The sequence below is a fragment of the Olea europaea genome, chromosome 10 (genome assembly GCF_002742605.1).
Source record: "Olea europaea var. sylvestris chromosome 10, O_europaea_v1, whole genome shotgun sequence".
In the NCBI taxonomy this organism is placed as follows: Eukaryota; Viridiplantae; Streptophyta; class Magnoliopsida; order Lamiales; family Oleaceae; genus Olea; species Olea europaea.
This window is the reverse complement of record NC_036246.1, coordinates 43,388,300-43,407,087: the sequence shown is the minus strand read 5'-3', so window position 1 is coordinate 43,407,087 and position 18,788 is coordinate 43,388,300. Positions and strand designations below refer to the sequence as shown.

Genomic DNA, 18,788 nt, shown 5'->3' with positions numbered 1-18,788 from the left:
GCCCCCCCCCCCCCCCCCCCCAAAAAAAGGGGGAAAAAAAGGAAAAAAGAGAGAGTAATAACCGGCATGTTGTCCAATATCACCATCTTGTGCTCTATTTTAGGTCACCGAATAAAAGTATCCCATTGTCGCCATTTCCTCAATCATCATCCCAATATTTTATATTTATAATTAGATATTAAAGTCATTTCTATACATTTAGGAGTTCAACGCGGACTGCAGGCAGCATAAGTTATTCAATCTCACTAAAATCTTGAATATATGCACCAAACTGTGGAAAATCTGAATTCTGAGTGAAAGAAAATTTATTGGACATATTTTATGTTATTATAGGACTGATTTTTCTAACCTTTCATTAATTACTTGTTGATTTTCTGAGTCGTCCCTACTTGCATACATTTGATCAATCTTTTTAAAAAATAAAATTGAGCTATTACTTCGATGTTCTGTGCATATTACCATTAATTTCCATATCGTATTATTGACAATGAAATGAAACGTGACAATAATGAAATTTTTTCTCATTTTCATTCTTAACAACTAATTTATTGTACCAAGAATGTAACATCTCTGGAAGTCAACTCTACTGTGGTGGCGCTAGCATGTTTCGGAAGTCAACTCTAATGTCGGAGAACCGAAATGTTTCTGATCATTGTATACTAGATTCAGTGACATTGAATAAAATTATGAACCATGCTTTGCTAGATGGGAGTTACACATCAAATGGCAACATTTCATTGGAATTTGGCCAAAAAATAATTTTTAAAAAATATCCAATCAAGGGCTACTATTTTAGCTTCTGTATTAAGCCTCGCCAAAGTCCTTTGACAAAACATCTCTCATTTCCCCCTTCGAATTGATTTTATTTTTATTTTTTATTATTATTCTACAAAGGACCCTTGTTATCTTGTTTTGAGTGGGGTACTAATCCTTAGGAGCATCATAAACACCCCCCCCCCCCCTCTTCAAAACAATGTTATCTTTCAGGCATTTCAACCAATCGATTCGACTTTGGAGAGTTGCTTTTACTAAAATTTGAAGATTCTTGAAAACTCACTTTAGATATGAAATTTTGAATATTGAGAGATGCTCTTGTTATTTCCAATAAGACGACTCGATAACAGATCGTGTGCTTTGGATGGACAGTTATCTCTCCAGCACAGATTTACATTCAACTTCAATGAAAAAAGGAAAATGAAGCATTTAATAATAAATTTTCACAAATCAAGAATTACGAGATCACTCCTTTTATTTTGGAGTAGCGAATGGATCGTACCATTCAAACCATTTTCTTTTCGGGAATTTGGCGATAACAGCAATCAATACACGATCTTATTCCTAAAATTATTCAAATTAATTGTCATTCTAAACACGCAATACGGCAAGTCCTCGTTAGTCTCGTGCAGTGTCACCACACGTGAAAACTACCAGCCTTTGCCAAAAAAGCACCACGGCAGCAGCCACAATCGCTGCCAACATATAGATACACCCCAAGCGCAACCTCCATCTCCCTCTAGGTTTCCATACCAGAGGTTTTATTTAAAAATTTGCCCCATATTATTAATTATCTTTTATCAATTATTATTATTTTTCCTGTTCATTAAGCAATCCCAATCATTTGCTGCTTGATTTTTTTTTTTTTTTTTCAAAAGAAAAATTGAAATTCAGAAAAACCACGAATTGATAAAAGTTCGCATTCGAATTTCAAACTTTATAGGGAAAAAGTGATTCAGAAGCAGAATCAACAATGTTCTTTTTTCCCATCATCTCATTTTTTTTCTAAAAGGTAAGTCTCTTTTTTGTATTTCTGGTGGATATGTATGCATATAGTTGAATGTATATAGAGATGCTTGGAATATATATATATATATTCGAGATTTTGATGTATTTCCCGTTGGATTTTGATGTTTCGGGGGATTGTAAGTGCGGAATTTGAGATTTTTATTTAATGAATCGGGTGGTTTAGCTCTTGGATCAAAGTGGGAAATGATTGTTAGACCAATGCTCTTTGTATTTTGATTTGGTCTTTTTAGATTCTTTGCCTGCTTAAATTGTGATTCTTTTCGATTGAGGTCTTTTTAGATTCTTTGCCTGCTTAAATTGTGATTCTTTTCGATTGAGTTTATACTGAAACATTTCGATTGTGATTCCTTTTAGACTCTTTGCCTGCTTTTTACCTCTTGGATCGAAGTGGGAAATGGTTGTGTATCCCAGCAGTAAGAGCTAAATTTGTAGTAAGATCTATCTTTTTTCTTCATTTTTTTTTTTTTTGAAAATAAAATTGAATTAGCTGTGTGTTAAATGTAATTATTTCTCTATTATCAGCTATCAGTTTCTGCTCTTTAAGTAATTAAAATTTTTTGAGTTTTGGTGTGTAAATTTAGGAAAAAGCACCTGTAAGCACTAAACCCTAGTGTCATGCAGAACAAGTCTCTCCTAATGGTTGAGGAACAAAATAACAAAATAAATGGATGAAGAAACTGATTATGATCTTCTACGCCAATAAGTGGAATATCGTATCCGTCTAGTTACAATGAACGTTAAATTCCAACTTTAACTGAACTTATAAGCCATCAGAGTGTTTTTAAACTTTTTTTTTTCTGGTGATTTTTTTGATAATTATCAGTTGATCTATCTCGAAACCATTTTATTGCAATTTTCGTGTTGATTTATCCTTTGGAGTTTTTGGATGGATTCATAAATTGCTTGCATGTCAAAAGATGAGGTTGTTTGACTCATTTATTTTATCTATTCTGCTTTGTGGGATATCAAGAACTTTGACTTTATTTTTGTCCAGGAATGGAGAATATTGATTCCTAGAAAAGATCATGGTGCAGTGCTTAGACGGAGTGAAGCATCTGCTTTCTGCTGTTGTGAATTGCTGCGATTCTGAAATATATAAGCAGCCAGGTGGCTTGGAAAATCCTGAAGCTCTAGCAAGGGAGACTGTGTGTATGTCTGGAAACTTTCCGTTTTTAAGCAGTAGATGAATTCTCAATAAATTTTGCCTGCCTCAGTTTTACATTTCAGCTCTATGTAAAGATATCATTTAACTGGGTTATCGGTTTATCGCAATCAATTTCATCTTGGCCCATGCAAATAGCCGTTAACAACATTGCTGAGAGGAGTAATGCGATATTGAAACAGAACTGATGAGCTAGCAGTCATAACAATTGCTTCTTCATATAGGCTTACCATACCTGGCTGTAATGAGCAAATATGCTTATGAAGATCTAAATGAGCACATAGGGAAAACAGAATACACATAAAGGAAATATTAAACCAGTTAGTTGGACTTGCGTCCATCATTACATATTAAATTTTTTGTAGTTCTCAAATTACTTGGTACTGTAATATAGTTTTCTCGCATTATGTTCTGCTGCAGATTTGTATAGATCAAATTGCTTGGAAAAACTAGGGGTGGAAAAGTGATACAGGAACCATCTCATGTTTGGATCTGACAGCAGGAATAGCAGGCCATATAAGTTTTAGTTATGTGGGTGGAAATGGATTTGGTTTTACAAATTTATAACTAAATGGGCTGGTAACTAGTTCGCTGCAGTTCTTTCAGAGGTTAGGTAGAAAATGTTTGTCAAGCTGATGGAAAGATTCGTAATATTCAAGGCTAGCACTAAACACGAGTTTTTCGGATGTAATCTTTCGTGTATAAAGTGAAAGCTAGATACGCCACTCTTTTTTGTGTCCATTACTTGCATTCCTTAAGTCGTATTGTGCCAACATTAATACAGACACGACCACCCATTTGCAGCAATGTGGTTTTACAAATTTATAACTAAATGGGCTGGTAACTAGTTCGTCACAGTTCTTTCAGAGGTTAGGTAGAAAATGTTTGTCAGGCTGATGGAAAGATTCGTAATATTCAAGGCTAGCACTAAACACAAGTGTTTTGGATGTAATCTTTCGTGTATAAAGTGAAAGCTAGATACGCCCCTCTTTTTTGTGTCCATTACTTGCATTCCTTAAGTCGTATTGTGCCAACATTAATACAGACACGACCACCCATTTGCAGCACTGTGGTTTTACAAATTTATGACTAAATGGGCTGATAAGTGGTAACTAGTTCATCACAGTTCTTTCAGAGGTTAGGTAGAAAATGTTTTTAAAGCTGATGGAAAGATTCGTAATATTCAAGGCTAGCACTAAACACGAGTTTTTCGGATGTCATCTTTCGTGTATAAAGTGAAAGCTAGATACGCCCCTCTTTTTTTGTGTCCATTACTTGCATTCCTTAAGTCGTATTGTGTCAACATTAATACAGACACGACCACCCATTTGCAGCAATGTGGTTCTCACCTCCCCCAGAATGAGGGACATCAAAGCATTTAAAGCTTTGCAGTAAATGGAAAAGGGCTGGAAAACAAAAGTTAAAAATTCCAAAGAGGGTTATGATGTGTTATTGAGTAGGTTATTAGAAACTTTACCAAAGCTAACAGATCATCCCTGGGAAACATCGTTAAATAGCTGTTCTTATGGTTGCTGCGGTCATAAGTTGAGAATTCTGTACCAGTAAATTGTAAGAACGACAAAAACAAGGCCTTCTTATTTATTATTATCCTTTTTGTATGTTAGCTGAACGTACTCTTTAGTGAATTGATTAAGCCTCTATCATGATCCCATTTTCATGAGTCAGCTTTGTGAACAAGGATGGTGGTCTATAATTCCAAAGATAGATTATTTTAGCCTTTTTAGGCATATAGGTTAGCTTATTAGTAAGGAAGCGTACTTGAGGAGAATGTAATGTATAGGAGCAGGATGGATGAAATGAGAAGGCTTTAGGCGTTTTATGTGGCAAAAAGATACCTCCCTAAAGTTAAAAGGCAAGTTAGACAATATCCTTTAGGGGTCAGGCTATTAAGGACAAAATATTTATAAAATTAACACAGCGAAATGATGATGTTAAGATAATTTTTGGGATTTTATGAAACTAGGCAGAGTTAGAGATGAAAATATATGCCAGCAATGAAGGTGGCACCAATTGAATTAAGGGAATGACGAGTTTGGTGGTTGAGGTGTGTCTTGCTTAGATCTAAGGAAGCTTTCATTCACAAGAACTATGCAGTCCTTGTAGAACAGGTAAGAGGAAGAGCCAGATTAAAATTAATATCACATAATGCAGTTGTCAAGACTTTGGTTGCATTGAATTTTGTTGAGATAGCGAGAGATAGAATGGAACAACGTAAAGGATTCTATATCCGACCCCAAATTTATTGAAAATAAGGCTCTCTTTTTTTGTTGTTGTTGACCATTATTTTTAAGCAGTCAAAGTGCTATTTCACTTGGAATTTTCTTTCCATGGTGTGTTTGTATTTTTTAGGCCTTGTTTGGTTTATCAGGAATTAAATTTAAGCGGGAGAGAGCAGAAAGTAACTCGCAGTATGGCACTGCATATTTTTTCTTATAATGTGGAGTATAATTGGTCATGGAGACTTGAATGCAATATTCTGCAGATTGTGTTAATTTCTGATTATATGTTTCTTTAAATTAAGCACTGTGATTGCATGCTAATTAGGACTGTTTTGAAACTCAAATGCAGTCAGTGTTAGTGAAATAGAAGCATTGTATGAATTGTTTAAGAAGATCAGCAGTGCTGTGATTGATGATGGGCTCATCAACAAGGTAATAAATGTTATCTATTGGCCTATTAGTTAAGTTTAGTTAATTAGTTACTTTATTTCTTTGCATCCACTTATCAGTATTATAAATTAAATTTTCCCTGTGATTTTTATCGTCTCTAGTTCAGTTACTGAATCTTTATCTTGTACTTTCTGCTTTCTTCAATTTCAGGAAGAGTTCCAACTAGCTTTATTTAAGACAAACAAAAAGGAGAGCTTGTTTGCTGATCGGGTTAGTTTTCACGTGTCATCCATATTAGTTGATACATTGAATGTCCGTCTTTAAAGCCTTTGCGTTATGACTTTATTTTCTCTACACCACATCCTAAGCTGCATACATGTTTGACTGGGTATTCTTATTGCTATTTATCTCTAAATCATTTCTTATTGCTATTTATCTCTAAATCATTTCTTTAAAGCATTTCTTATTGCTATTTATCTTTAAATCTCTTTACATTCCAGGTGTTTGACTTGTTCGACAAAAAGCACAATGGGTTATTAGACTTTGACGAGTTTGCCCGTGCTCTTTCAGTCTTTCACCCCAATGCTCCCATTGATGATAAAATTGATTGTGAGTGCCATCCTTTCATTGCTATTATTTCCCCTATACCATTTTTGCTTGTCTTTCTATTCTCTTAAAATATTTGCTTGTAAAATAACATAGAATGCCAGTGTTTTTAATTTTCCATTTATGCAATTTGGTTTATTTTTTAGTTTTTCATTTTTTGTGATTTTTATTTTTGGGTTGGGGGGTGGGGTGGGGGCTGGTGGAAGGTGTTAGAAAGATGTACATTAACCAAAATGATGCATCTCATATGAATGCACCTTCACTATAACATCAGGGGATCTTGGTAATTATATTGTATCTCACGTATGTTGAATCCTACCTGTGTTTGTCTTTTAAACCTGGGATTACATTATGATGCTAATTTTGCTTCTAGCTGGTGATACCTAACCTTTTCTTTGCAGTTTCATTCCAGTTATATGATCTCAAGCAGCAGGGATTCATTGAAAGACAGGAGGTAATTTTTGAAATTGACAGAGTCCATTTTCTAATATTATGTTCACACTTCACTGTAGTTTTTGCTATAAATATGAGGATGATTTTACTTTTACAAGGAAAATAGAATTTTAAAATTTGCCTTTTATGATTATTGGGAAATCTGTTTTACTATATCTGGTTCTTTCAAGTTTGGCGTGGGGATGCTGCTGGGTGGTAGCTTAAGTTTTATGGCAGCTTTAAGTGTCCCAGTGGCAGAACTCAACAGAGTTGGGATTTATTTATTTATTTATTTTTTTTCTCTCTCTTTTTCTTCTATTGTTTCATCATAGGTAAAGCAAATGGTAGTGGCCACACTTGCTGAATCTGGCATGAATCTTTCGGATGATGTAATAGAAAGTATTATCGACAAGGTGAGCCTAGAGGCTGGTCAATTTTGTTCAAATTGTATTTTATTTCCATGCTTGATTTAGGTTCTTTTTCTTTTCTTTTTTCATTTTTTTCATTTTTTTTTTTCCAGATTAAGTGAGCATTTTACTTCATGAATAATAGACTAGGGAACTTGTAATGACATTGATATTCTCTTCTTCTAAACATTATAAATGACACATTCTTTTAGGATGGAGCATTTGAGAATGCTTCTCTTCATAGTGACTTCTTAGACATCTGAATGAAAAGAATGAAAGTGCTATAGTTGTGATATGAATATTTTATCCAATTTCTTGCATTTCTATTACTAGTCATTATTCAAGAAAAACTAATTTGGAATTTCTAATCTGCAATTGGCCACTATGGAAACTGATTTTAAGTAAGGTTGATAATACCACACTCCATGAATGTGTGGAAAGAAGCGAGGAAACAACTATAAAGGAGTATTTTCGGGTAAAATACAAGTTAACAGCCAGAAGAGTCCGTAATGAAGTACAAATACTTGGTTAGGTCTTTCTTTTAAGTATTTTCAGATGCAATCAAACCCTCAATGTGATGTCATGAATTCCCCTAGAATAAGTTTCCACTATTTGCTCACGTACACAGACATTAGTCGCGAGATAAATATCTGCTTTGTTTCAGACCTTTGAGGAAGCTGATACCAAACATGATGGGAAGATTGACAAAGAAGAGTGGCGGAATCTTGTAATGCGACATCAATCTCTCCTGAAGAATATGACTCTTCAATACCTTAAGTAAGTTTGACATATCTTGTCGATGTGATTTTATGACCTTTGGCACGTTTGCTTAGGATCAGATAACACTGACAACATTTAAAAAATGCTAAATTCATGTATACTATACTGTCAAGAGTACTGCTTACTGAAGATGCACTTTAAGTCGATCTCTCCATTCAATTGAGCACTTGGTATGACCAAGCTGAAGCTGGTAGGTTTCGCATTATAGTTCTATTTAAATCGCATTTTCAATCTTTATGCACCATAATGTAGTTCACAAGAGACTGGGGCACGGACCTTGTGCAGTTGTGTTTGAGTGATCCAATGATAATTGCTCCTCCTGCACAAGCATACACACACAAGACGCAAACAGATTTTTTATTTTTATTTTTATTATTTTTTTAATTTTTATGTCGTCACAGTAGTTTTGTGGAAATGTGATTGGTGCATTCATTGACACACATTATATCATGATTCTGATTTTCCAACAATATTTCGAACTTCAGTTGCCATTTCATTTTTCTTGGAAATTAAATCTGGTGTTACTGATAGCTTGTATTTCTCTACTATGCATATATAGTGTTATTCACAGGGATTTATCTCAGATCTCAAAAACCATATCTAGGTTTCAGTGTGTGCTTATACGGGCGTAAGTTGTTAGCAATATGTGAACTGTCCTTTCATGGTTATTTTGCTCATTGAACACAATTCTCAGCCACTAATCCTGATTTTTCTTTAATGGACAGAGACATTACAACCACATTCCCGAGCTTTGTATTTCACTCTCAAGTTGATGATACCTAAGTTCAAGACCACCTCTAGTCTCTCAGTTCCGGACAGTAGTGAGTTTTTGCATCTAGACAACATTGTGTTCTGTGTTTGAGGTCTACAAAGAAAACTATCAACCTATCGGATGCAGAAGGGAAATGGTGAATTCTTTTGTTCCTTTGATAAGTGGCAAAATGATGGCTTTATTACATTTTTCTAAGACTAAACATTGTATTTAGTATGTATTAGACTTGTAGTTTAAACCGATGCTCTGTATTTATTCTGTTTTTCTGGTTTGGTTTAATTGGAAAGTAATGAATGAGACTTATTTTTGTAAGAGCTTTATACTATCTTTTGAGCCAATTTGATAGAAAAATCAATGTCTTTTTGGGAGGTTTCAAGAAACGTTATTTATCTGGCAAGAATGCTGTGTGGTGCCTCTTTTGGTACGCTTTAATGTTGATGTATGCGTACGCACACAACTATTTCTCATAGATTAGCCGTGAATACATATGAGAAAACTTTGGTATAGTCGAGTTCTTGGAGAGTAGAACTATGCGATATTAGGAAAAATAGGTATGGGAGTTATGATTCTTGTAAAATTGACTTACACATGATTACATTCAAGGTAAGGAGTTGCACAAAGTCGAAATAACTTCAATACAAGTAAGATGATTTCGAGAAATTTAATTTGGTAGGTTCCAAATTGTCGAATTGTATGCAAACAATTATAGAAATGAACATGAAAATATAAAATAAAATCAGTGAGAATGAACATGAACACTCAACCCTTCTACCCTCTGTACTAAATTTATCAATATTGAATTAGTCGACCACATCTAACCTGAGTAAATGGAGTTATATGGAAAAATAGTAATGTGCGTGTATATTAGGAAAAATGTCATCTCAAAGTTTTCACTTCTATTACTATTCGGGTCGCATAGCTGCACAAATTCTGAACTATTTCTCTGCAGAGACTTGTAAAAACATAATCTAAAGCATGAGAACAATAAACCATGAAAAAAATTATGCAAGAGGATATTACAATGTTGTCATGTTTGACAATGTAATGGACCTGCTTGACTCCCTTGACGCCAAGTAGGAAGTCATCAAGCTTGAATTTTGATAAAGCTTCTTAGGTGGCATCCAGGGAGCCAGGCAGATTTCAATGTCAATAAACACGACTAAAATATACAAGAGGATAATATATCTCAATGCCCAAAACCTATCACTCTTAGCAAATTTAGAGTCTGTTACATCAATGTATGGAAATGCTTACTGTAAATCTGCATCGATGAAATGCCTCCTATGAATTGGTTTTTGTAGCCATGCAGGAGGGTTTGGTCCCTCTTCTTTATATATTCTTCATCTACTCTGTAAAAGAATGAAGAACAGAAGAAGAGTTGAAGGCCAAGACAAGAGAAAATACATTGGAATGGAGAAGAGGTGTCATCAAGAAGACGGCAAGGAAGCATTGGTAACTTCTAACAAATATATAGTTCCAATAGATGTATACAAAGAATGCATGGGTTTTGCAGGTTGGATTTTTGGACTTTTTCTGCTTATTAAAATAAATAAGAAGATCCATTTTTTATTTTACCACATTATTTTAATTTCTAACATGTGCAAGAGCATTTTCACCGAGATCAATGTGAAAATGTTTACATAATTATATAAACTGTCACGTTTTTTTGACATGTAGAACTTAATTATACTGTTCACTTTTCTTCTGAATTGTAGATCAACAAATATTTAGTAGTTTGCACATATCTGCCTTAATATTATCTCATTATATAAAAGATAATAAGACCAGTCTTTTTTGATAACAGAGAGGGAAACATGAGAACCATTAGTTAAAAAGCTATTGTAACTATCTTCTTCTTCTTCTTCTTCTTCGTCATAAAACTCTCTAACAGCAAGCAGATGTAACTTTTACTTTGAAAACAAACTATTTTAAATCACGTATTATTTACTTGCAATGAAAACCTAAGTTCAAAAATTATATTGAGTAAACTACTATGTGCCAACTTTTTCTTGCAATAAGATTGGTTCAATGTATTGACAAATAAAGGTTTAGAACCCATTTGTACTTCATCAAAAGCTTAGGGATCTAACTGAAATTTTGATAATTAAGATTAAAGGCATATTGGTCTTTTTATAAAAAAAAGAAAAAAAGAAAAAAGAACCATTTGATTAGGATGTTCATGCCAAGAATTAAAAGTTAGGGACCATTGTACACTCAAGGCAAATGTGAAGAACCATTGGTTCCAAATTCTCTGCTCTTTTTCAATTGAATATAGGGATGACAATTCGAATTGTCAAAATCAAAAATCGCAGTTAATCGAATCGATGGCACAATATGATGGATATGATATTTGATTTTAATGCCCTGGTTAGGGACGGGAGGAGTATAGTATATATATCATCGCCCCATCGCAAACTGATTATCGTTATTAAAAAAAAAAAGGACAATTGGACTTTCCATTATTCTTTTTTATGATTCTATCCAGCTCAAAATTATGAACAATTATCGACCAGTTAAGTCCAACTAAACTAACCTAGTAACCCTACACCCTACTATACAAATATTAAACATATATAGAAATTGTTCGTTAAATTCGGATTTTGCATTTGAGAATTGGAATATTGTTTGCACTTTTATTTGGGATATTGCTTGTTAAATTGGTTTAGTATTGTGTTTTTGTTTTCATTGACCTTTTTTCATAAATTGTTTTTTTTCCAATTTGACTGTTGGACCTATAACAAGTAATTTACTTTCGTCGTTATTAAGTACCCAAACCGAGATACGAATCAAGCCAAACTGAATTAATTTACGCGGTTATGCTGCAGTTATGGTATGACCAAAAAATTGGTAGTTCGATGATGATTTTGGTCGAATTGAACCTTTATCAACCCTAATTGAATGGTGTAAAGTGGGTGACAGAAAGTATATAATTTTTTATTTTTATTTTTTGGAAAATTTGATCTTGTTTCTTTATTTTATTTATTTTGTTAATTTCAAACCTAATTTAAACTTTTTAACGGCGACACACAGATGGAAACCGACCACAGAAGATTAACGGGCTATAAACTTGAAACTATTTGAGTTTTAAAAAAACAATAGAAGTTGAGAACCATTTGCACAATTCAATGGGTTAGAAACCTTCGTTGCAATTTTCAATATTTGTGTGATATTTTATTTATTTATTCATTTTTTGAACCTTCTATTTTGTACTTGAGAAAAATTAGAATTCCTACATTTTTATTGTAATAAATTTGCATACTTTTTTTTCTTAAATTTAAACATATATTGACTTTTAAATTTTAAAAATATTAGATTTATTTTTTGGTTAAGGGCATAAGATTTAAGGAGGAGTGATGCTACTTGTACACTTTTGGTGTACATAATGGTCTACACCTCACTCATATGGAGGGGGCACACATAATTTATTGTATGCGAATCAGCAAATCAAATGGTTAACTATAGGAAACTATGAATTGAGGTCTTCATAGGGATGTCAAACGGGCTGAGCGGCTCGTTAAAACTTGGCTCGTGGGCGGTTTGGGCTCGTCAGAGCCGAGCAGGGGGCTCAATCCCACGAGCAGCTCGTGGGCCTTGTGCCCACGAGCCTCGTCCAAAAATATGAAAATTTTTTAAAAAAATGTGAAAAAAAAAAACACACACACACACAAGCTTGCGAGCGGCTCGTGGGCCGAGCCAAGCTCGAGCTCAGCTCGCCACGAGCCAGAACTGAGCTCGTGGGTTAAACGGCTCGGTCCATTGCGATCACTAGGTCTTCAATTGCTAAATTAAATTTTGAAAGTAAAAAATTGTTTGGAATGAATCCTAGGGTTTGTGATTGAATTTAATTAGACAGTATACTTAAAAAGAAAATTAAAGTATGGTAAAATGGAAATTTAAAAACATAAATGAGTAATCGGTGTAATATTCCCTATAATGAATGGCTATCCGAGGACAGGCCTAGAGTTCAACTCGATATCACATTTTACCCAACCTAACTCATCTATCGGATTATAGGGTTCAGTAATCGGCCACATGAATATGTCTAGTTGACCTCAACTTTATTTTCTTTCGAATAACATGTTTTATAATTATGAGTCACTAGCATATATTAATTTCAATCGGAATCACCACCGTCAACGATCACCGATGACTTTTTATTAGTAATTGAAACACTGTTGCTAATTCTCGACGATATCATTGACGACATTGCTTTTGATAATCGTTATCGATAATTCTATCTGAATCACCAATTGTTGTACTGTCGACAATCATTGACAAAACTTTATCATTTCGAGTCACCTGTGATTAGCATTTCCTGATCCGAGATATTCTATACAATCTTTGTCGCAACAAACAAATATCCACGATATGTAAACTATGCCGATCCATTAAGTTGTCATTCACAAATTTTATTCATCCAATGTCATAATCCAGAATAAAGTGCATGTATTACTATTATAATGAATTAATTAGGGAGCATTTAAGTTATTGATTTAAATTTTTTACACATTTAAAACATTCAAATAAATATACAAATTATGTAATCGGGAGGCTTTAAGCAATAATAGAACCACAACTGAAGTTTATAATTTGAATGTTCTAAAGGGAAGATGAATGTTTACAAAATTTCTTATTTAATCCATGCATGTACTACTACAATAATCACTTAATGAGGGGGGTTTAAGTAATAAACACAAATAATTCACTTATTTAAAGAGTCCTAAATTGAACCAAAAAATGAATTATAAAAATTATTATTATTATTATTATTATTATTATTTTTGTAAAAAATTCTCTAATTTCTTTAGTTTAGATTGATATACTCAACAGATCTGAATAGATAAGTCTCTATCAAAAGGAATTTTGATTAGCACTAATCCCTCGATTTTAGTGTTTTCTGTTTGAAGAATTCTTTCCTTAGAAAAATACAGTACAGTGTTTAAAGTGTAAACTTTAAATGGATGGATGGATGGATAAAAAGTATCAGCTTCTCTTTTTTTAGTACAAATAAAAAAATTATTGCTTAATTATTAAGCACTATATAATAAAGTATCGATCCAAGCGGGGTTTTTTACAGTGACAAAACCAAAATGTTTTCTGCAAAGATTTCATATATTCATGCTCTATTCATTCTCTCTGTGGTGTTCCAAGAACCGGCTTTAGCCATCAAAAAGGTCCACATTGTCTATTATTCTTGAAATTTTCCATCATGCATAATTGCTTTTTTCTTTCCCCCTCATTACTTATAATTCCGTTTTTCTTTGACAGTCTTATATTGTGTACTTGGGAGGACATTCACATGGTCCAGAAGTAACTTCTGCTGATCTTCGCCGGGTCGAAGAATTCCATCATGAGTTTCTTGGATCATTCTTGGGAAGGTATGGTTAATTAGTATGTGTGTCAATAAATCTGCTTATTTTGTAGTATGCATAATCATTTATTTTCTTCTTTTTTGTGGGATGAGTTTATTTTCTTATAGCATAGAGAAGGCTAAAGATGCGATAATTTATTCGTATAAGAGACATATCAATGGTTTTGCCGCGGTTCTTGAAGAGGAAGATGCATCAGAAATAGCAAGTATGACAATACATATTTTCTTGTATTCCTATGTTTCCTACGTACTAGGTTTATAGCATGCTTGGTAATAAAGAACAAAAATACATAAAATCTCATTCATTACACAATCAAGTACTGCATATTGGTTTTTTTACTAAAACTAGTGTTTTTTTGTGTCAATGAAGAGCATCCAGATGTACTATCTATTTTCTTGGATCAAGGAAGAAATTTACACACAACACATTCATGGGATTTTCTTATGTTGGAAAGAAATGGTAATATTCAAGCCTCGTCATTATGGGTAAAGTCAGGGTTTGGTGAAGATACGATTATTGCAAATCTTGACACTGGTAAGATTAAGTTTTTACCTTTTGACACTTCACTTGAATCTCTTGACTAATCCTGCATTTTAAATTTTAAGTTGGATCATGAAATCAATAATTTTCCATTGCTATATTAGGCGTATGGCCTGAATCAGAAAGCTTTAATGGCAAAGGATTCGGCCCCATTCCTTCTAAATGGAAAGGCATCTGTCAACTTGATGGCGATGCTGGAGCCCCTTGCAACAGGTACTGTCTCCGTTTCTCCATTCTTTAACAGTGACACTAATAATACAATGATTTTGTTGGGATCAGTTAAGGATGATCTATGTAATAACAAGGAAATATTCGTATTGTTTGTCCTATGAATCTTTCTCAATTATCATGCATTTCATTGCTCAAAGAGTAATAAAGTATCTGAGCGAGGAAGGAACATTGGAGCCACGAGAGCACTGCATTGAGAGTAAACAGTGCTTCAAGTACATGGTGCCTATGTGCTTGTTTCTCGTTTTCAAGAATAGAATATCATTAATGTTTCTTGTACACTAGAGTGTACACCCCTTTCACATGAGAGGGAGCTCACATTGATTAAAAAATTCTTGGGCCCTCTCATGTGAGGGGCCTATACACTCCAGTGTACATGGAGCATTCCTCATAGAATATTATGCTAGTCAAATTCCTTACGACTTGTCTCTTAAGGTGGGCTGGACGTGACTTGACAGTATTAGGTAGGAAAGGAAACTAAGTTTCTGTCTACCGTCTGGTCAACTATTGTGCACCAGAACATGCATTAAGTATCATTTTATACTCACCTTTGAAAAGCTAAAAAATTCGACTATAGTGACAATACAGAATGGACCCTTGCCTTCAGAAAAGAAACCCCTATTCATATTGAAGTTGTCAGAAAGTGTCAATTGCACCTTTTTAACAGTAGAAAGCAGATAAGAGTATTATCAGAAGCTTTTTCTTGCATTACTTTTTTCGACTTCCCTTTGTTTTTTATGAATTTTGGGTGGTGGAGGTGAGAATATTTCAAAAATTCTTTTCGTTACATGGTGAAATTTTTTTGTAGGAAACTGATTGGAGCTAGGTACTTCAATAAAGGCTATGTTGCGTATGGAGGCAAAGTTAATTCTTCGAAGAACACTGCACGCGACTACGATGGACATGGCACTCATACATTATCCACTGCTGCTGGAAACTTCGTTCCGGGAGCAAATATATTTGGTGTAGGAAATGGAACGGCAAAAGGCGGTTCACCAAAAGCTCGAGTAGCTGCTTACAAAGTATGCTGGCCTCCAATCAATGGCTCAGAATGCTTTTTTTCTGATATAATGGAAGGCTTTGATATGGCAATGCACGATGGCATAAACGTGCTTTCAGTCTCTCTCGGTGGAGATGCTGTAGACTATTTTGAAGATGGCATAGCCATCGCGTCATTTCATGCTGTAAAGAAAGGAATAGTAGTTGTAGCCTCTGCTGGAAATTCCGGACCAGACTCTGGATCTGTGTCAAATATTGCACCGTGGCTTCTAACTGTTGGAGCAAGCACCATTGATCGAGAGTTCCAAGCTAATGTTAAGCTGAGCAACGGAATGATCCTAGAGGTTCAGTCTACTGTTTTACAGTCAGATTTGATTTGCCACATACATGGCTAGTTTTAATGCTTATATATCTAATCAGGGGACGAGTCTTTCTAAATCATTGCCGAATGATAAATATTATCCACTTATTAGTGCTGAAAAAGCTAAAGCTGCCAATGCATCTGCTCTCGACGCGTAAGAATACTGTCCAGTTCCATCTTACTAAACATAATTCTTGTATCTCATTGGATGAATTTAAACAGGATACTCTGCCAAGAAGGAACATTAGACCCCAAGAAGGTGAAGGGTAAGATACTGGTCTGTCTTCGGGGGGAAAATGCACGAGTCGACAAAGGTGAACAAGCTTTATTAGCTGGTGCTGTAGGGATGATTCTTTGTAACGACGAGGCAAGTGGTAATGAACTTATGGCTGATCCTCATGTTCTTCCTGCTACACAAATCAATTACACAGATGGCGTTGCTGTCTTTGCCTACGTCAAGACAACCAAGTACCTCACCTCTCTCTCTCTCTCTCTCTCTCTCTCTCTCTCTCTCTCTCTCTCTCTCTCTCTCTCTCTCTCTATATCTGTCTCTATATGTTTCACTTAAAACAAATGTTTCTTAAATATCTCATATCTTGATATTTGCAGGCATCCACTAGGGTTAATTACAGCTCCGAAGGAAGTATTGAACAAAAAGCCTGCTCCATTTTTGGCCTCATTCTCGTCCCGGGGACCTAATCCTGTTACTCCTGAAATTCTCAAGGTCAGGAACTCGTTATTTTTTCTCGTTTTCGCTAAGATTTTATAAAACTAAACTACAGTTTGTGGTGTATCCAGCCAGATATTACTGCACCGGGAGTGAATATCGTTGCTGCATACTCCGAAGGCGTAAGCCCTACAGGAGAAGAATTTGATAAACGCACGACTCCCTTTAATACAGAATCCGGGACCTCAATGTCATGCCCTCACGTTTCCGGGGTAGTAGGCTTACTTAAGTCGCTCCACCCTGACTGGAGTCCAGCAGCAATAAAATCTGCAATTATGACAACCGGTAAAGGCCTAAATCCCCCGAGTATTGTTCTAAAAATTAATATTTTGTTCAACCTTTACTGATGAGATGGTTTGCGATCATGCTCTAAACTCAGCAAGAACACGAGACAACACGATGCATCCAATGCTCGATGCAACGTATGAGAAATCTACACCTTTTGGATATGGTTCTGGACACATACGACCAAACCGTGCCATGGATCCTGGATTGGTTTACGACTTGGATTTCAACGATTATCTAGATTTCCTGTGTGGCATTGGTTATAATGAAACAATGATTCGTACATTCTCAGACGGGCCTTATGAATGTCCAACGGAGTATGAAATCACAAACTTCAACAACCCCTCTATAACAATCCCGAATCTCGATGGAGAACAAACAGTGACAAGAAAACTGAAAAATGTTGGCACACCAGGGACCTATACTGCTCGTATAAGACAACCACCAGGATTTTCGGTTTCTTTAGAGCCAAAATCTCTCAAGTTTGAGAAAATTGGTGAAGAAAAGACTTTTAAGCTGATTATTGAAGAAGAAAAAGAAGGAACTTCAACAGATTTTGTGTTTGGAGAGTTGTTATGGTCTGATGGAAGGCATTATGTGAGGAGTCCAATAGCAGTTGCTTCTGGAGGTTCATAAAATCCCTTCAGCTTCAAGAATTATATTTATTTTATGATTTTTTATTGGGTTAAAAAAATCTCACATAAGTGCTTAATTGTTTAAAGCATGTTACTTATTGCAAGAATTATGTTTTAATTTATTTACATGACTGATCAATCAGCTAACCAACGACAATTAAATTTTTATTTTTCCATCATTTGATTTAACCAAATCTCAGAACCGTGCTGCACTATGTAGAGTAGTAGGCATCCGTAGTTACATTGGACACGATACATGAAATGATCAAACGAAAAAAGATAGATGAGAGTCCCATCTCTTTTTGCCGGGCTCCACTCTAAGTGAGTATCGAGCTCGTCCTCCTTAGAAAAATTGATAAAAGCTTCTTGGGTATTATAGTAGGTGTAGGGATTTTCCCGTTCGTTTTTGTGCTCGTGTGAAAAATAATCAATCAACCACGCATAAACGGTAAAGAAAACACAAACAAATTGTTCACCCAATTCAGCCAAAAATGCCCAATCTGGAGGGCTCAGAGACAAGCCCGTCCACTACGTACAAAATAACCCTCCAAAAGACGGTGACAACACTGAGACTACGCTCAGCCACATGATCTGATCATCGATCCAAAGGATCTCACAAGGTCAACCCTTAATCACCAATAATCCAAGAACCCAACTGCCTAACCAAAATAAACACAACACAGGCCTTACAATCGGCCAAAATTAATGTAGCAATAAGTATTTTACAGGGTTCTTCTAGATTTACATAAATTTCATAAAAGATCACAAGAACCAAAACAAAAATAGATGAAGAAGAAAAAGTCTCTCGAAGAGCCAGAGAGAGAAAACTCAAGAACCCAGAAAATATCTCAAAAACCAGATTGAAAATCGTCCATTAGAATTGACCCCTTAAATACCATACCAATTGCATTAGATTTGTTCTCAGCCGTTGATCAAAAATAGACGGCCAAGATAGGATTCGAAGAAGCACCAACAGCCAATTGGGGGCTGTCACTTGGGCCTTCCACATTCAAATGACATTTTTGCCCTTACTAAAGTGTTAATTTGAG

General features: G+C 35.0%; 2 protein-coding genes across 11 annotated transcripts; both read left to right on the top strand.

Moving 5' to 3' along the window:
* The first annotated feature begins 1,299 nt into the window (after window positions 1-1,299).
* Window positions 1,300-8,965, top strand: LOC111402397 (calcineurin B-like protein 2). Of its 10 annotated transcripts, none has more exons than XM_023030668.1 (12): window positions 1,300-1,532; window positions 1,718-1,786; window positions 2,158-2,231; window positions 2,798-2,952; window positions 5,555-5,637; window positions 5,806-5,865; window positions 6,096-6,204; window positions 6,603-6,655; window positions 6,966-7,046; window positions 7,705-7,817; window positions 8,380-8,448; window positions 8,546-8,957. In XM_023030668.1, the coding sequence occupies exons 4-12, from the start codon at window positions 2,829-2,831 to the stop codon at window positions 8,601-8,603; spliced, it is 750 nt and encodes a 249-aa protein (XP_022886436.1). In that variant the 5' UTR covers window positions 1,300-1,532; window positions 1,718-1,786; window positions 2,158-2,231; window positions 2,798-2,828; the 3' UTR covers window positions 8,604-8,957. The 10 variants fall into 10 exon arrangements, with proteins under 10 accessions (XP_022886436.1, XP_022886430.1, XP_022886432.1 ...); XM_023030662.1 differs by having other exon boundaries at window positions 2,158-2,234; XM_023030664.1 differs by having other exon boundaries at window positions 1,653-1,786; window positions 2,158-2,234.
* A 4,590-nt stretch (window positions 8,966-13,555) lies between these two features.
* On the top strand, window positions 13,556-17,862 carry LOC111402396 (subtilisin-like protease SBT5.4). The gene is made up of 11 exons (XM_023030660.1): window positions 13,556-13,766; window positions 13,861-13,970; window positions 14,072-14,169; window positions 14,334-14,498; window positions 14,609-14,717; window positions 15,541-16,075; window positions 16,152-16,246; window positions 16,315-16,560; window positions 16,702-16,816; window positions 16,891-17,104; window positions 17,199-17,862. Exons 1-11 carry the CDS (start codon window positions 13,683-13,685, stop codon window positions 17,738-17,740), a joined length of 2,313 nt encoding a protein of 770 aa, XP_022886428.1. The 5' UTR covers window positions 13,556-13,682; the 3' UTR covers window positions 17,741-17,862.
* Window positions 17,863-18,788: the final 926 nt, after the last annotated feature.

Bases quoted from the DNA above. Each gene is read 5' to 3' on its own strand.
- LOC111402397 (XM_023030670.1), top strand. From the start codon at position 2,829: ATGGTGCAGTGCTTAGACGGAGTGAAGCATCTGCTTTCTGCTGTTGTG. The intron at 6,205-6,602 runs GTGAGTGCCATC...TTTTCTTTGCAG, and splicing joins CATTGATGATAAAATTGATT to TTTCATTCCAGTTATATGAT. The intron at 6,656-6,965 runs GTAATTTTTGAA...GTTTCATCATAG, and splicing joins GATTCATTGAAAGACAGGAG to GTAAAGCAAATGGTAGTGGC.
- LOC111402396 (XM_023030660.1), top strand. From the start codon at position 13,683: ATGTTTTCTGCAAAGATTTCATATATTCATGCTCTATTCATTCTCTCT. The intron at 14,170-14,333 runs GTATGACAATAC...GTGTCAATGAAG, and splicing joins AGATGCATCAGAAATAGCAA to AGCATCCAGATGTACTATCT. The intron at 16,076-16,151 runs GTTCAGTCTACT...ATATCTAATCAG, and splicing joins GCAACGGAATGATCCTAGAG to GGGACGAGTCTTTCTAAATC.